Source organism: Leuciscus leuciscus (genome assembly GCF_965113295.1).
Source record: "Leuciscus leuciscus genome assembly, chromosome: 5".
NCBI lineage: Eukaryota > Metazoa > Chordata > Actinopteri > Cypriniformes > Leuciscidae > Leuciscus > Leuciscus leuciscus.
Window position 1 is genome coordinate 9,916,520 of NC_138729.1, and position 19,748 is coordinate 9,936,267.

Consider the following 19,748-nt stretch of genomic DNA (forward strand, 5'->3'; position numbering starts at 1 on the left):
GGGGGGAGTATGAGCTGAGCCCTCCACATAAGCCCTGAGCTCTGCATGGGACGGGAGAGCTCATCCACTTGTAACTCTTCTTCACTTGGAAACATACTCACTCTCAGAGGGATTCGATGTCAAAGGCAGCCTGCTCCTCTTCCTTTGATTAAACGAGGCACAGAGAGACAGCCTGCAGAAACACAGAGAGACAAATGTCTGCTTTGATTTCAGGCTCCAGCAACTTATATAACACTAACTGCAGCAAAGTGTTGTATTAGCAGATACGCAGTTTTTCAATTATTAGCCAGATACAAGTAGCTCTCTGGAAATAATAAATGGCAAGTCATTTGATTATCTAGAATAGATAGTAGATGGAAGACTTAGACTGACCCACTTATTTTTAGGTATTTCCAAACAAGTAACATTCATTATGTGACAGTAAATCCTACCTGCGTTTGGTTTCTGGTTTTGATTCCTCCACATCTTGACACACTCACTCACACTGTCTGAGAGGTGTAGCAATATTATTGTGTAAAAATGAAAAATATTACTATTAATTAATCTTATGTATGTATATCAGCTGTATTGGCAGGTCTGGTTTCTCATAAAGATTTGACGGTAGGCTACTAATTCAGTGTTTGTTGACAGTTTGTTTGTTTGTTCTCACTCATTCAACTCAGCTCAAAAAGATAAGTAGCCTATGGTAGAAATATGAACTAAAATGTTTCTATAATGAGTTTGTATGTAATAGGCAATCGGGTTTTTTTTTATTTGCTGGCTAAATTAACTTTGCTAATTGTACAAGGTCATTCATTTATAACTGAGAAACGTCCTGTTCGAGGTGATGGAGGTGGGAATAACTAGTTCTTCCAATGTTCCATCATCGGATTCGCGGTGTAGGAAGCGTTTATACTGTCTATGGTAGGAAGCATAGATATAATAAATACCACACAGACGCCATATTGGCCGCTTTGGAACGTTGCTACGATTATGTCAACGCGTCCGCCATATTGCTGAGGGCGCTGTTAACAAATGCAAGTAAACGGGTGAGCTGCGGTTTTTCTGGATAAAAACAAAAATAATGTTTACATGTATCAACCGATTTCAGTGGTTTGTACGTGGTGTACAAAAAGTTCCATCTCTAGTTATTTAAAATCTCGATAGTTAGACTTATAAAATCTTTTTTTAATAAGGAATTGTTAAAGCTCAGGGCTTGTCGTGTATTTGGCTTTTATTCTTGGATAAGAATTGTGAAGACCCCCATACTGAGATATAATTACATTTTCACTTTAAATTAAATAAAGTTTTCTTATTGTGGTAAAAAGCATTTTCTGTCTTAAACCCGATTTTAGCTTTTCTTGTGCTTGAAAATGAAACAAATCGGTAAATTACAAATCACACCGGTAGGCTGCTTTCTGTATTTTTATAGCACTTAAATTATAGATATTTACAGATAGATACACCAAATATACAATAACAAAGATAACTGATGGATCCTTTTTGGTAATACATATGATATGGTAGGTTACTACAGTCCAATGCAAATAGTAAACATAAGATTAAGTGAGAAGTAATTGTAAATAGTTTAGTGTATAGGCTAGTCAATAAAATAGAAAAACAGTATACAGCAAATAAAATAGTATTGAATAGTATAATTATATGATATAAGTACAACAATACAATAATAATATATTGATAATAGCATATAGTTTATGTATAATACTATAATAATAACAATGGAATATGAAATAATGACAGAATATATAAAAAATTATAAGTTAAATAGTGACTATTGAATAGTACAATATTTTAACAGCATAACTATAATAGATTGATAATCACAAGTGGTATAATATAATAATAATAATAATAATAATAATAGCAAATACAATGTAATATCAATTGCATAATAATATACACAATAATACAAATAGTAAATGAAATAGTGACTAGTAGCCTACCTACTCCAAGTACTTGTCATAAAAGTAGGTTTTAAGAAAATATAGATTAATATTTAGATTTCAGGAAATGTACTTTATTATATAAAATATAAAATTTAAGCTAAAACTATAATATAAATCATGTCAACTCATGGCTCAACTTAGACCAATCACAACAGACCGAGTCAGAACAGAGTAGCTCGCGGAAAGGAGGGATTTCGAGAGATTGATTCATCTGACGAGTCGTTTGAGGAATCATTGAAAATGTAGTGATGTGCAAATGTACAGTATATAATGAGAAAATGAATGTTTTTTTTACCTTTGATGCATGTAAACCTGTTGTAGGAGACTCCAAAACAACATTAGGAAACTTTAAAATAGCATAATAGGGGCACTTTAAAGTATATAAAAAAATGTAATAATAAAAAAACACACACACTTACATATAAACAACATTAAAAGCTTGATTTTCACCACAGGAGGGACTTTAACATGAACTAACAATGAACAACTCTACAGCATTTATTAATCTTAGTTAATGTTAATCTCAACATTTACTAATACATTTATTAAGATAAAAATGTTTATCAGTTAACATTAGTTAATGAACGCTTTGACAACAATTATATACAATTAAGACTCTATTGTATAGTTACCAAATATCCAGTTAAAAGGAACAAATTCCTGGTTCGGTGTTGATGAAAGGATATTTAAGCCTATTTGAACCCTAAAACAATGAAGGTTAGGAAAAACTGCACCAGTAAATACCAGTAAATTATGACGGTCACAGTTCCACATCTGCTTGGTTACTAAACAGCGCCATCTAGTGAATTTGCATGTTGTAGTCAATCTGTTGTTTTGATCATGTACAATACTGAGGCCAAAAGAGTTTACAAAAGATAATGGCTAAAATATCAACTTTCAACACAACCATTCTGGTTTGATATTACACAGAAAACAGTTCTGCAGGGAATAGTTCTGATGTGAGTGTCATAGAGTTCCTCTATTTTGCCTTGTGACATGTTGAAAGAGGAAATACTGCATAGTAATTTAGCTTCCCTTGGAATAGGCTATGCAATGATGGTGTCTATGGAGCTCACAGCTTCTGTGTCTGTATTCCAGACTTGGGCAGAGTCTCAGATGTGGAATAATTTTTCACTTCCGACACGAAACCTTGGTTGTCGTAGGGGTGTGCTCGCCCCCTCAGGCTGTGGATGTCATAGCGGGGGATACGGATTGAGTTCATGACTCTCATGGGAGATGTCGCTTGGGATTTGTCTTTCTTGCCACAGCTGGATGGACAAGATTCAGATGTTAGGAAAATGAATTGCACTGGCATTAGATGACATTACATGCAATCATATATTGAGTATTGAAGCTTGTTTCCGTCACAGAATAAAAAATAAAAAAGGTAATTGCGACTTTTTATCTCACAATTCAGTTTTTTTTCTCTCACAATTGCGAGTTTACATCTTGCAATTCTGAATTGCGTGATATAAAGTCCCAATTGCGAGTTATAAAGTCAGAATTGTGAGATATAAACTCGAAATTGCAAGAAATTAACAAAATTCGGAGGAAAAAAAGTCAGTGTTTTTTTTTTACCTTAGAATTGCACTTTATAACTCACAATTGCGAGTTTATATCTCACAGGTCTGAGAAAAGAATTGTGTGCAATTGTGTGTTTAAATAATTTTAAAGTGTGATTCAAGTGTCTATATTTTGGGACCACTGTATTTGTGAGGTGGATATGATTTAAATGATTTACTTACTATGCTACGCATAACATGATGAAGAAAAGGAGTAAAAGCAGAGCCGCAGCCACACAAAGGATGGTAATAATGACAACCATGGCACCAGATCTCGCACTTAGACCAGCGTTAATGCTGTCAGGGTTTTGTTCTGTATGAACAGATTATTAAGATATGAATTACTCCAATATTACTTAGCAGAGTGGTAATTCAAATGATTTGATATTATGAATTCTTACTTGTCTTAAGAGGAATGCTGTCAGACCAGTTTGACGAATTAACAATCTTGTTGTTCACATCGAGAAGAAGATACTTGAAACTGTGAAAAACAAAAAGTGAAAAACAGTTGCAATACATTAACAGCAAACTTAAATCCAGTGTTTAAGCTACTTTGAAACTGCAGTCTTCTGACAAACTACAGTATTTTAAATCAGGACAGCATTGCAGAAGAATACAAGCATTTAAGAAGTATTATACTTTTGTTGAGTCTTGTAAATAGATAAATACTGCAGTCTGTGCATTATGTTGGGGATTTTTCAATGACTCTTTCTGCCGGTTACATTGTTACACCAGTAGGTGGCGACACGTGACTGTCTTTATGAGTGAATCATTGAATTATTCACTCAATGTTTAGTTCTAACGCACTGATTAATTCAGGAACGAATTCAACTACTGTCTGTTGATTAGAAAATGGCAAAGGTTGACTTCTTTTAAAACTATTTTCGGTTTAAGGAAAAAAAACAGCCAATGTTGTGTCGAAATCTAATTAACTTTAGCTGTTGTATAAAATAAATCTTACACTTGCAATCGTTCTGTAGATCTGAATATCATCACAGCAATGCAGATATTCAGCAATGGCACTCGTTCATGTGATATTGCTCAAATAAATCCATGATCAATTTATTGTTAAAGCAGTTTTTTCACAACATCAATCTAAAGGTGCGGTCACATTTACTATTACTCAGCGAAATTTCATGGGTGAAATCACCAGATTTTGCATCAGGTTCAGTTGGCCATGCAGATTTGTTGCGTTGACCAACAGAAAGCTTCTTTATTTGAAAGTGACTTCTGTGTGAGCTATGCTTTATTCATCGTTACACTTTTGACAATATACACTGAGCTTTTTTTGGACATTTTTGCTGTTTTGTCAACGCTACTCGCAGTTAAAGCTTCTTTTTTTTTTTTTTTTTTTTTTTCAGTTGAGCTAAATGTAGTTAAGTAATGACGACATGACATCGAAAGGAGAGTTGTGTTGGCTTTTGTAATCTTAAATCCTGGAAAAGAATTAGCATTTTAGAGTCAACATGAATTGTCTTTAGAATTTCCTATGGGTTTTTAGAAATGTTAAACTATATGTAAAATGAAGTCTGGGGTTCACATTGCAGGTCCTACATTAAAAGGTCCTACCTAACAATGGATCCATCAGGTAATATTCCATTACAGTTGGGGCCAGTACATTTCCCCTCGGCTCCGACTCTGAAGTATAAATCATTGGAGGCCTGAATACAGGGGAAGCCTGCCAGAGGTCCAACTTTGGTCACAAAGAAGTTCAGCGATGATGCGTCAAACGCTGTTGGGTAGGGTGACAGGTTGAGGACGTTGAAAGGTTGAGCTGAGTTTGCAACTTGAGCATCAAAGGTGGTGTTCGCTAAAGGTGAAAGAGATTGGATCATTTAAACAGATGGAAGCATTTGCATTAGATATTCAGTGACCTGCAACATTTCAGTACACTAACCCCCGGTTTCACAGACAAGGCTTAAGTCTAGTCCCAGACTAAAATGCATGTTTGAGATGTATTAACTGACAGAAACTTGCTCTGACATATCTTAAAATATGTCATTGCCATTGTTTTGTCTCAAGATGCACACCAGTAATGTTTTTTTTTTTTTTTTTTTTTTTTTTAATGCACATTTATAAAAGCTACTTAAATGTCTTAATTGAACTCCTGGCTTAATCTAAGCCCTGTCTTTGAAACCAAGCCTAAAATCACACACATCAGGGCTCAACTATATGGACAGCCAGTGCCATGTCCATTAACTAATTGCAATTAATCGTTGCTCAGCACTAATATAATGTGTGTGTATATATATATATATATATATATATATATATTAGTGCTGGGCAACAATTAATCGCAATTAATTTATGGACATAGCACTGCTGTCCATATAGTTGAGCCCTGATGTGTGTGATCATATATATGTGTGACAAATATATATATAAAAAATATATAGAGAGAAGTGCTGGGCAACGATTAATCGCATCCAAAATAAAAGTTTGTGTTTGTACTATGTGTGTGTACTGTGTATAACTATTTTGTATATACAATTACACACATATGCATGTATATATTTAAGAAATATTTTCTATTATGATGTATAATTTCTACTATTATTATGATGTGTCTCCCTAAATGAGGTCAGAGAAACATTTTTAAATATTAAAAATAATATATGAAATATTTTCATATATATACCTTATATATATATATTTATTTAAGCATAATTTATATTATATATAAATATAAATAATTTCTTAAATATGTACATGTGTGTGTATTTATATATACAAAATAATTATACACAGTACACACATATTATGTATATTATATTGTACATTATATTGGATGGGATTAATTGTTGCTCAGCACAAATATATATAACTGTTAAACTGTTTAATTTTCAACACTGAAAATAAGAAATGCCACTTGAGCACCAAATTCTGTGTGAAACGATCGATCAGCAAACATTCTAATATGCTGATTTGGTGCTCGAGTAGCATTTCTTATTATCGATGTTGAAAATTTAAGTTGTGAAACAAGAATTTAACCTTTTTTTTTCTTGCATTACATTATATGTCTTTTTTACTGTCACTTTTGATCAAATTAATGCATGCCAAAACAACAATTCCCAAACTTTTAAACGGTATATTACCTGTGTGTGTGTGTGTGTGTGTGTGTGTGTGTGTGTGTGTGTGTGTTAAAATTCTACTTGTCTACAAGTTGGCAGAGCAAGAGAAAATCTGTGCTATGGCCTGCAAACAAAATAAAATAAATCTATTAAACTATTGTAGCCTGACCTTAATTTGTAAATATATTTTACCTGAGCTCAGTGCAGCTACCAGCCATATCTCACAGCCAACGCATGCCTGATCAAAAACACAATACGGCTGCTTCAGTATTACCGTATTGCTGGTGATTTTGCCTTGTAAATCAATAGGTGAGAGCTGCGGCTGGAATGTCTGACCTGTAGACAGAAAAATAATCATTTAAAGAGACATTTTTAAAATGACCACATTGTTCCAACTTTAGTCTGTCACAGAATAATAGCAGGTTCAGCCCTAATTCACCTGCACCTGTCATGGGAAAAAAATGGATTGCGTTACACCTAACAACCCCAAATATTTGCAGTGGCAGGTGTATTGATTGAAAAACTGGGCAAGGAACAGAACATACAGGCTCAGACTTGCTTTCTTGTGTGTTTCTCCTGAGGCTCTATCTAGAATTTCTATGACTTGTATGAACATGACATGTTCAAACAAAATGTATTCAATTCAAATCCACAAAATAATTCCATGATGGAAACCCCTAAAAGATGATATGAAGCACCTGACAGAACCCTTTAAGGTTCCATATAGAAACTTTTCTTCTAAGAGTCTAGTCTTTAATATCGGTCAATTAGGTCATTTAAAAAAGTGTTCCTATGACTTGCTATAATTAATGATACTTAAAGGGATAGTTCTGTCATCATTTCATCACCCTCAAGTTGTTCCAAAACTGTATGAATTTCTTTCTTGTGCTGAACACAAAAAACATATTTTACAATATAAAAAAAAACCAAATTGTTGTGTGCGCTGCATAGTACACTCTATGTCTTACAATGGGGAAGGAGAGGAATTATAAGTAATAGCGGGTGTGCTGCGGGCAGGGGTTGGGTGGGTGTGGGCTTGGCCCTGTGGGGGGTGCACCATCCTTCACCCGGGGATGAGCACAGATACCCATATTAATCATATTACTATCTTTATTATCATAGTTATTGTTTGGAGGATTGGGAAGAGAGGAGAGTGGGGTGACGAGAGAAAGGGTAAAATATGTTAAATTACTGAATACCTTAAAACACTCAACACTCCCAAAGGATATATATTTCAAATTATAAGGTCTTTCTTTACCTTTTTTTTTCTCTTATATTTTTATATTGTTGTTTATCTGTGGGTTTTTTTGGTCGATATGTGTATTCCGTAACATTTCTGTATGCATTTCTGCAGTAAAAAAAAAATGTGTGTGTGTGTGTAAATATATATATATATATATATATATATATATAAATTTGTATATTACTTCTAAAGATATTTTGAAGAATGTCAGTAACCAAACAATTGATGAAACCCATTGGCTTCGATAGTATTATTTTTTCATACTGTGGAAGTCAATGGGGTCCATCAACTGTTTGGTTACCTATATTTTTCATGGCTTGTCTGAAGTTTAAAATCATGTAAAAGCCTGATCCAAAAACCAAATCATTGGTTACCCGTAAGCCAATCACATAACGTTTGGTTATGACGTGTTATGCGCCAGCTCAGCCGCATCTAACTTCCACTGTAAACACATGTATGATGCGAAAACAAAACCATCGAGCGAAATACCGGAGTGAACATGGCTGTGAACGACTTTTGCAGATTATGTGAAGTAAATCTACGCATTCACGGTACAATCAGCGTCTACATCACGGCTCTCAGCCCGCCCTCTGTTCGTTGATTGGCCGGCTGTTTTGAGGCCGGAGGAAAACTGGGAGATAGGTCGCTCGCTATCTCAGACTGAGTACAGAAGCGAACTGAAATTGAGCGGAAGTACGAAGTCTGACGTAGTCAGGCTTATAGCCCACAAGACAAATGTCACGATCACCAGCTGTTGTGGCCTGGATGTACACCAGTGGGCACTTTAACCCTAACCCTCTTATTCATTGTTATTCTGTCCCGGACTACACTTCCCACAATCCTCTGCCTGTTCTCATCACTCTTGATTGTTCTCAGCTAGTTCTCATTACCTTGTCAGTTCCTGTCTATATAAGCCTGGTTCATTCTGTCATTCATTGTGAAGTTTTTGTATCCTTGTATCTTGTGTCTTGTTTTTGATATTTTGCCTGTGCCTTGGACTCTGTCATTGTTTGGACTGTTTACCCTGTGCTTTTGACCTCTTGCCTGTTTTGGACTACGGTTGTGGATTATCCTTTCAATAAACTTCTGTGTTTGGATCCTCAACCTTGTGTCTCTGAGCAGTTTCATGACAATAGCTGATTTTATAAAAAATTACTCCATTTAAAAGTTGAAACACACTTGATTCTTAATACTGTTGGTCATGGTCACTACCTGAATGATCTGATTTTATGATCCTCTTACTTTGTTAAAACTATTAACATTTTGCAGATTCTGCAAATATATATTAAATAAATACATTCAGCCAATTTGTATGTCCCTATTCATCATATTATACATTTTTATGTATTGCTTATTAGGAATATTGGCAGCACTTTATTTTACAGTCCTGTTACCCATATACATACTATGTACTAATTATAGTAATTGCAATAACTGTGTAATAACTAGGTACTAACCCTGAACCTATACCCTTAACCCAGTTACCGTGTATTAACCAGTACTTTCTTAAAATAAGTAAAATAAAGTGCAGCTGGAATATTTAGCCAAATTTTTCTATTTTTATTTTTAATTCATAAGTGAAAAAAAAAGAAGAAAAAAAGTTGTATGCTCTAAAAATCTTAAATAATTGACAAGCGGGACATTAGTACAAATATTCAAAAAGATTTTATGAACTATATGTTATGTTCTATATTTGTTCGGCATTGTAAATCTGTTCCACTTCATATCTGTGAGATCTGCATTGTGACTGATAGAATATCTCTCTCTCTCTCTCTGTGTGTGTGTGTGTGTGTTCTCGGAATGTTCAGTGGTCCGATATATACATTCATGTGTGTGTGTGTGTGTGTGTGTGTTTAACAAATTGATAAAAAGTTTCCCCATACATTCCTTATGTGGGTCAAATTGACCCGTGAGTAACGGATTTGTTACTATTTTTATGACAACCACAAAAACTCACAGAATCTAGACATTTTTCTTTGTGTGTGTACATTCCCATTTCAAGTGTGAAAGTTTCAGATGAAGACCTGATTTTTAAAATATCCTAATTTCAGGTCATAATGGCCAGAGAGAGGAGTAGGGTTAAACTGAGATTAAATATAAACAGCATGATTAGAGAATAAATTAAGTGTATTTGTGATGTAATGCTAAAACCAGATCTGGGGTTTTAGATTAGGGTCCAATTCTCACTATTAACTAATAACTATAACTTTTACCTCAATAAAATCCTAATTACTGATAATTAATAGTTAGTAACCTTATGTTACCTTACTAGTTTAGGTATGTGGTAGGATTAAGGGATATAGAATATGGTCATGCAGAATAAGGCATTAATATGTACTAATAAACAGCCAATAGTCTAGTAATATGCATGCTAATAGGTGGTCAATAGTGAGAATTGGACCCTAAACTTAAGTTTTACCCTAGATCTCTTTACTAACAACAACCACATAAAAAGACCAAACAAACATTGATAATAAAAATGCACTTACCTTGTCCAGTCCACATCCAGATAGACAGCAATGACATCAAACGGATCATTGCATTTGTGTTCATCTTGTAACAAGGACGCAGATAGTTTCTAATTATTAAAATCCAGTGTAGAATCACACCTAGCTGGTGATATTCAATAATCAGCCTGGCAGATACGAATCAACTCGTATAAAAAGAAGCTGAAGGGAGTGGAGTTTCTCATGAGGGTGTGTAGAAACTGGGAGGTACTTTGGGCACAAAAAAGTGCTTTGAAACTCCAAATTCCAAGGTCTTACTATTGTTCATTTGTAAGCTTTGAAAAATGCTTGAATCACATTAAAATGATTTCTGCTTAAATGTTTTTGAATTGACAGTGCCACAATTACAGTCTCCAGGTACTTATACCCACAATTAAATAGTCACAGCATGTGACCAACAAATCTGATGCTTGAATGGAAAATAAAGTCGTCGGATGAAAGGCTGTTTGAATGAGTAATGTTAAAGTTAACAAACCCCATTACCGCCAAACAATCACATGACGTGCGTTGACACGATGTCCAGAAGCAGGGGCGTGGAGTTTACTCATACAATATACCAATAATAATACAAGTTCTTAATTCCTAATGTCTTGAGGGAAGAACATTAATTACTTAAGCATGAAAAAAATGTTTTATTTACACCATCATATTGGTTTTCTGTGATAAACTACGCATATTCTGCAACCCCACAAACTGTAATTAAATATACACAATTGTGTTTGTCTGAGGTAAAACCAGCTCAACCAGACCAGCTTAGACACGAAGCATTTGAACTTGTTTGTAGTCAGACATCATTGATATTTTCTCTAACGTTCTCTTTCTGTTAAACGCCTATGTGTGAATGTGTAAAACTCAGAATATATAAAATTTTCAAAGGCTGGACTGTTGAATTGAAATCATGACATAGTAATAATACAATATCCATAATTTCATAGTGGTGAATTAGACTATGAACTATGGCTATTAACAGTATTTACAGAGTGGAGAGAATAATACTCTTTTCATAAGTACTCTAAATTAAACCATTATATCTATTATTATGATGTGTCTCCAAAAATGAGGTCAGAGAAACATTTTTAAATATTTAAAATAATATATGAAATATTTTTTTCAGGTTAATATTTACAATTTTCTGTGGTATCAGACTTTTGGACCCGTTATTTATTTATTCATTTATATTTATATTATATTATATTTGTATTTCATCTGGTGCAAGCAATGTCAAAGTCATTCTCTGGAAATAGCATACAAAATACTGTGTATGTATATATAATGCATATAAATGCATTCATTTATATATACTGTACACATATGTGTGTGTATGTATACATGTACATACATTTAATCCTTACAATATTTTGTTTAAAAAAAGTTTCTCATACTCAATGCCGCATTGTTGTTTGATCAAAAATACCGGTAGTTAAAACAGTAATATTGTAAGATATTACATTTTAAATAACTGTCTATTTTAAATGCAATTTATTTCTGTAATTGCAAAGCTGAATTTCCAGCAGCCACAAAATGTTTCATGAAATGCGCAAACACAACTAGTCCCTTTGCTGTTTATTTAAAAAATACATATTTACAACAGAATAAAAGTCAATCCTGGTCAAATTATTGGTAACACTTTACCTAAAGCCTTTATGTATAATGCACTATAAATGTATTCGTGCACATTATAATGAATTCTATCTTTTCAAAAATAATTGCCAAAGTATTGTTTGTCGTGTTTTTCAATGCATTATCCTTTCTAAAGGTGTGTTCAACGAATAGATAAGTACATTATAACTGAGATTATTATTAATGAGATTATACAACACATTATAAGGTGCATTACAAGCATAGTTAATGCTTTAAAAACACTTTTATAATGCATTATATATATGAAGGCTTCAAGTAAAGTGTTACCAAATTATTTTATCGACACTCCAGTGAAGAAAAACATACAGCTTTTCAAATGTCTAAGTCAAGCGTTGAACATCAGACCATATCAACCTCAAGCGTTTAACATCAACCATAAAGGATGCCAGAGCACTTCTGAAACATTACAAAGAGTGTTGTCAGAACACAATTTGATAATCGTTCTCTGCTTGAGGTGTTTTAGGCATCACATGGTAATATATGCTGGATATTTCCATTCCTTCATTCGTTCACCTCTTCCCCATGATGAAGCTGGGCACTTCTGCATCATCATCTCGTTCCTCTGCTTCAGAAGCCGAGGAAGACGACGACTCCTCAGAGCCTGCTGACACAAACACCGCTTAGATGAAAGCTAAAATGACTTAAACTCATGATGATAACCTGTGCTGTCAATCAAAAACAGCATATATATGAAATATTCACATTCATGATGTTACAACACTGAGGCATAGAGGATTTATTTAGCCTTTTTGCCAAATCAATTAACTGTTAACTATTATTAATATAAGAATTATAAAATATTTATTTGCTTATTTAGTAGATACCTTCCTGTTTTTGCTAATAATAAAAAAGGCCACTGTGGTTAAATTCAGTAATACCACAGAACATGAACAAGAAAGTGAAAACTTTATTATTTCTAACCTTCTTTCTGGCCCTCCATCTTGGCTTTCTTGGCCATCAACTTCTTTTGCTTCAACTTTTCCCTAAATGACACAAAAGAACAATTGAGATTTAGAAACACGAGATAATTTAAGAGCTATCTTGAGATTCTAGTATCTGAATCGAACACAAGATGGTATTTTGCAAACCTCTTCTTTCTGCGTTTGGCTGTTCTTTCCACAGCAGCCTCTTGGTTTTCTTTCACCTTCGCAATATAATCTTCATCCAGCTTTTGCTGCAAAAGTGAAAATTAAATGTGAACCAATATTAGTAAAACTCCATTTAAATTTTTTTTATATATATATATATATATATATATATATATAGATATATATCTCTTGAAAACAGACCCCATAAATATTTAACTACATTTTATTTTAATAAGAGTTGTTTAAAGTCTTCTGAAAAGACACAATCTTTTCACACACAAACATCTAAACATTACACACTGGCAAACTCAACTCAATATTGATTGTCACAGCAACAGCAAAATATAGATCCTCTGAACCCGTGAGCTTGAGAGAGGAGCACATCCACCGCTACTCTGACGCCGCACCCAAATCCAGTTACGGTATTTAAGCCACTACAAATAACAGGTAGAACTGCATTCCATCTCTGCATATGTTTGGGTTGCTTATAATGTTCATCTAGGTACGCAGTGTGTGCCATTTCACCAGATTCATAACTTAATTTATAAATCGAAGCCAACTAGGGGTGTGCGATATTGAATTTTTTTTTTATATATCTTGATATTTTCTGGGATTTTCTCGATAACGATTATTAGACGATATTTTGCTGAGTGTGTTTGTGTTGATACTTTGGCAGGTTTAGGACTGACGTGGACAGCCAACTCCTAAAGTTTTTGATATTCTTCATACTCTGTGTGGTGGTCAGTTCACAGCAATGACAGAAATGATTTTTTCCAATATGTTTCGATTGATTTTTACCTAATATGGGCATTTTTACCTTTAAAAAGCCATTTTTTAAACCTAATTATAAGCATGCATCATCTTTTGTGTCAATTTCATAAATGTAATCAAATTCAATTATAAAAATAAGACAACAGGGCTGCTGCCAATCAAATGAAATCAGTATCAACAATTCATCTTTGAAATATTGAATATTGATATTTAAAATTATTTATAACAAGAAAAGATACTTTAAATGTGAAACTGAAACCGCCAGTAGGTGGCAGCAAGTCACTAGTACTAAGCGAATCATTGAGATTCAACCGATTCATTCAAACGACTGATTCATTCAAGGAAAGAAGCATTTGACTATCTTAATCTATCCTAGTCAACTGATTCATTCATAAAGCCGTAAGAACAGATTAATTCATAAAGCTGTGCTAAAGAAACACCGCCGTGTGTGGCTGTTTTAAACTATTTTCGTTGGCATAATAGAGCAAAAGCAGGCGATATGGTGTCTAAAATGTAAGTCACTTAATATTAACTTCTTGTTTAATAAACTTGTATAAAATCAATATCACATTTGTTATGCTGATATTTGGAGAAAAACTGCACTCTTGTGATATTTATTACTAAATGATATAAATAAAGACTAAATCACGCAGTGAAAGCGTGCACTCTAAATGCGTACCTGCACTAGTCTAATCTACAAGACTACATCACGTAGAGTATGCATGCACTCTCTGGGTGTGTGTGAGGGATAGGCTATACTCGATAATGTCAAGTCGCACATCGTTAAAACAACAATTATGATATTATCGCAGACGATATATAGCCTATAGCGCACACCCCTAAAGCCAACACAGGAGAATACATCAGTTTGTAAACGGTTGTTCATCTGATTACTCGATTATTCGTCAAAATAATCGACCAATTACTCGATTGCCAAAATAATTGTTAGTGACAGCCCTAGTGTAAACTGAACTAGTGACATGCATACACGCTAAAGCGGTTTCTAGTTAATAATCATATTCTGTAGTGGCTTTCCAATAAGCCAAGGCAAGGTAGTAAGATGTTCTTCACTCATAGTTTGGAAATAATGTCCACACAAAATCATAATTTACAGGTTTAAAAGCCCATGGATCTATGATAAGAACCATTCGTTCCCACCACCTGTCCCCCCATACAACCTCGTAAGTTAAACATGTGAAATTGAACAGGTGACCTACACCTACACCACTGGTCCACACCGCCATCTAGTGGTTGAACTATTTATTTTGGCTCCTACATGTGCTTTAGGCAGAAATAACCCTACCTTCTCAGATATTCGTTCCAGGAAGTCTTGTCTCTGATACTCTCGACGGCGCAGATGTCTATACACATGGAATTCACCACTGCCAGCGCCAGCACTGGAACCTGAGAAAATCAAACATAAGAGCACTCACTAAAGACACATGCACACCTCCACAGCCCTGAAGAGTGGTGGGGTGGAGTTAAATACTAATAAATTACTAATAAATCAATTCTGGTATCCTGACATTATTTGTGTGGGCAGAAATTCTGGGAATGTTGGAATCAATGGACAGGCATTGGACAGTAAAGAGTATGTACAAAATATGAACCAATATGAAAACTTTGATATTACAACATAGATCAACAAACATATTGGGTCATTCACTGTTCGAGGGTTAGTTCAACCAAAAATGAAGGTTCTGTCATCATTTACATTTACTCACCATCATGTCCGTTCCAAACCCGTAAGACTTTCATTCATCTTCGAAACACACATGAAGATATTTGAATAATATCTGAGAGATTTCTGTCCCTCCATTGACAGCTATGCAACTACCACTTTGAAACTTCAAAAAGTTCATAAAGAGAGTCCATATGAATTGAGCGGTTTAGAGCAAATTTAAAGAGACACGATCACTTTATATGATGAACATTTAATTTAGGCATTTACTCACATTTAAACAACCACCAACTCACATCAGTTGTGGTAAACGGAAGCTCAAGCATGTTCGCTTGATGTGCGATAACCAATGAGGTTCATTCTCGTGTTACGCAGCACGGTTGAGCTTCAGCAAGAACCAATGAGGTTCATTCTCGTGTTACGCATCACGTTTGAGCTTCCACAAGAACCAGTGAGGTTCATTCTCGTGTTACGCATCACGTTTGAGCTTCCGCAAGAACCAGTGAGGTCCATTCTCGTGTTACGCATCACGTTTGAGCTTCCGCAAGAACCAGTGAGGTTCATTCTCGTGTTACGCATCACGTTTGAGCTTCCACAAGAACCAGTGAGGTTCATTCTCGTGTTACGCATCACGTTTGAGCTTCCACAAGAACTAATGAGGTTCATTCTCATGTTATGCATCACGGTTGAGCTTCCACAAGAACCAGTGAGGTTCATTCTCGTGTTACGCATCACGTTTGAGCTTCCACAAGAACCAGTGAGGTTCATTCTCGTGTTACGCATCACGTTTGAGCTTCCACAAGAACCAGTGAGGTTCATTCTCGTGTTACGCATCACGTTTGAGCTTCCACAAGAACCAGTGAGGTTCATTCTCGTGTTACGCATCACGTTTGAGCTTCCACAAGAACCAGTGAGGTTCATTCTCGTGTTACGCATCACGTTTGAGCTTCAGCAAGAACCAGTGAGGTTCATTCTCGTGTTACGCATCACGTTTGAGCTTCCACAAGAACTAATGAGGTTCATTCTCATGTTATGCATCACGGTTGAGCTTCCACAAGAACCAGTGAGGTTCATTCTCGTGTTACGCATCACGTTTGAGCTTCCACAAGAACCAGTGAGGTTCATTCTCATGTTACGCATCACGTTTGAGCTTCCACAAGAACCAGTGAGGTTCATTCTCGTGTTACGCATCACGTTTGAGCTTCCACAAGAACCAGTGAGGTTCATTCTCGTGTTACGCATCACGTTTGAGCTTCCACAAGAACTAATGAGGTTCATTCTCATGTTATGCATCACGTTTGAGCTTCCACAAGAACCACAAGTTTTTCCAATTTCTTTATGAAGCGACAAAGTGGTAGTTGCAATGGAGGGACAGAAATCTCCAGATTACATTTAAAAGATCTTCATTTGTGTTTCGGAGATGACCGAAAGTCTTACAGGTTTGGAACAACATAAGGATGAGTAACTGATGACAATTTTTTCACTTTTGGGTGAACTAACTAACCCTTTACATTTACATATAATCATATCAGACGCTTTTATCCAAAGCAACTTACAAATGAGTTAGAGCAATAGAAGCAGTTAAACTAACAAATTATCCCATAAATTGAGTTGCATCTCCCTTTTTTATATTTTTTTTTTAGCCAGTCTCAAATCCTGGAGACAGCTCAGCGCCAAAGGCATGAGTTTGGGGATGAACTACCTGTTGGTGCAGCCAGTGACAATAACTTATTCAGCGGCGCCCCAACATCACTCAGCCAAACATACAGCCACCTGTAGTCTCTGATTCCTGATTCTTTGAGCAGTTGTTTTTTAGTGAATCAAAAAACGTTTGTGAAAAACATTTGAATAGTTCCTGAATTCATTTCATTCACTAAACTGCAATTGCAAATTATTTAGTCGCATATGATTGAACCAAGCAGTGGTACTAATATGTTAAACTGACCTGACTTAAGATTTGTGACATGTATGTTTATCATGAATTTATGAAAGTTAATCAGTTGAAAATGAATGAGGTTACCACAACCACACGTTTAATTACATGAGATTTTACTTAATATATTTATGACCAATAATTGATCCTTATTAAATACACTCTTTGCAAGAATTGTATTAAGTTTAAACGTTTCTTTTGCGCTACACCGGCCCTGCTAAAATCTGCAGTTCTCTCAATTGGAAACGTTTCCTGAGAGCACTAAACTCAAAAATCATGTTTTTTTCTATACATATTTCTAACTCAAACGTACTAAAAGAATCGATAATGGTGCCATTAATAAGGCACCTGGGTCGTTCTGAGAGCGAATCTTTACATTTCTTTCGATTCTCATGCCTAGATCTGAGAGTAAACAAATGACACAAACCCATCACATCCCGCACAAACTCTGGTGGAGCGCGTGGATTCCAATCCTTGGGTCTCTCTGGTATGGGTGCAGGTTTATCCTTAAAAACACAATAATAAACATAGCACTGTTTGGTGTGCAATGCAACCAGTTCGGTAACATCATTACTACTCCAATGAAACCCGCAAGTTTGATGTAAAGCTTTAACTCACGGGATTTCGCATCAATCTCTCCAACTTCAAGCGCTGCTCCTCTGCTGGAGTTTTGGCGATAATGAGAGGCTGAGACTCTTTTTTAGGAGCTTTCCCTGATCGGGCATCTTTCTTTTCCTCCGCCATGATTCTTCCAGCGTCTTCTTCTTCGAGAAGATCTTCGAGTCTTTTTTGTGGCAGATCACATATCTGAGCCCACATACTGCCACCTATTGGACTGATATGGATCTACATCGATTTGGGGTATAAAATAAATAGCACATGCAAATGACTGGATGTAGCTTTGCATTGATTATTAATATAAGTCTCAGTCTGAGTTGATCAAATAAACATATAGTAGGCATATACAAGAAATTAAATAGAAAATCAACCATGCATCCTCCAGATGTCATCCCCATAATCCCCACTAAAATTACCATGTTTTTTATTATTATTTGTTTTGGACATGTAACAATGTACTCATACTCAATTCACTTTGCTTTCCATATTTACTTACGTTAAGTGCCTCTATTAAGTTTTTATTAAATTTATAGTTATCATGTTATTCCTTTTCACTGCATTATGTTTGAATGTTTATGTTTAATTTAATTTTATGCATATGTCACAAACAATTTCAAAGTTCATTACGACTACCAGTAGGGGGCGCATTGCGGCAGTCGTAAGCTACGCTACGTGGAGGTCGCAGGTGCTAAAAATTATTTAAAAGAATAGTGAAAAACAATATCAAAATTTTGTCATCAGTTACTCACCCTCAAGTTGTCACAAACCTGTATGAATTTCTTTCTTCTGCTGAACACAAAATAATATATTTGGAAGAATGTCAGTAACCAAACAGTTGATGGACCCCATTGACTTCCATAGTATTTTTCCTCCTATGGAAGTCAGTGGGGTCCATCAACTGTCTGGTTACTGACATTCTTCAAAATATCTTCCTTTGTGTTCAGCAGAAGAAAGAAATTAATTCACCCTCAACTTGAAATAATGACAGAATTTTCATTTTAAGTGGACTATTCCTTTAATTTCCCTCTTTTATGAAGAAATGGGAAATTCTTTAACATGAACAAAATAGCCTATTCTTTGATATAGCCTACCTTTGCAAATGGAGGATAAAGTATCCCGTGTCTTTGTAACTGGGCTTTTTCTTCTCTTGAGTTGCTTTGACTTTGCCTTTGTTTAGTTTTTTGTAATAAAAATATTACAAATAAATGTTGATAGATTACGTGATTCGATTCATTCTGAAATGATTTGTTTGGTCGGTTCATGCAAATAAACAGATTAATCCTAATAGAGATAATTCTTTTCGAAAATGTTTTTGTTCCAGAACAAGATTATAGGTACATTAGTTTTGATGTTGTCTTTGTCCTCTAATTAATCGATTGGGTGATTGATTGATTGGGCGATTGATTGATGGATCAATTGATAAATTGATAAATTGATAAATTGATAAATTGATTAACTGATTAATTGATTAATTGATTAATTGATTAGTTGAGTGATTGCTTGATTGATTAATTTGTTAATTGATTGGTTGATGGGTTGATTGATTGATTGATTGGTTGGTTGGTTGGTTGGTTGGTTGGTTGGTTGGTTGGTTGGTTGATTGATTGATTAATTGATTGATTGATTGATTGATCGATTGGTTGATTGATTAATTGATCGATTAATTGATTGATTGATTGATTGATTG

At 34.9% G+C, this 19,748-nt stretch overlaps 2 protein-coding genes across 2 annotated transcripts; both read right to left on the reverse strand.

Annotated features, from left to right (window-relative positions):
• Window positions 1-1,391: 1,391 nt before the first annotated feature.
• Window positions 1,392-10,491, reverse strand: upk3b (uroplakin 3b). The gene is made up of 6 exons (XM_082170738.1): window positions 10,312-10,491; window positions 6,772-6,915; window positions 5,078-5,318; window positions 3,910-3,989; window positions 3,692-3,821; window positions 1,392-3,214 (listed from the first exon to the last, which is right to left on the reverse strand). The coding sequence occupies exons 1-6, from the start codon at window positions 10,373-10,375 to the stop codon at window positions 3,019-3,021; spliced, it is 855 nt and encodes a 284-aa protein (XP_082026864.1). The 5' UTR covers window positions 10,376-10,491; the 3' UTR covers window positions 1,392-3,018.
• A 1,386-nt stretch (window positions 10,492-11,877) lies between these two features.
• On the reverse strand, window positions 11,878-18,219 carry prkrip1 (PRKR interacting protein 1). Its single transcript, XM_082170742.1, has 6 exons — window positions 18,062-18,219; window positions 17,871-17,949; window positions 15,133-15,233; window positions 13,059-13,144; window positions 12,892-12,953; window positions 11,878-12,571 (listed from the first exon to the last, which is right to left on the reverse strand). The coding sequence occupies exons 1-6, from the start codon at window positions 18,185-18,187 to the stop codon at window positions 12,480-12,482; spliced, it is 546 nt and encodes a 181-aa protein (XP_082026868.1). The 5' UTR covers window positions 18,188-18,219; the 3' UTR covers window positions 11,878-12,479.
• Window positions 18,220-19,748: the final 1,529 nt, after the last annotated feature.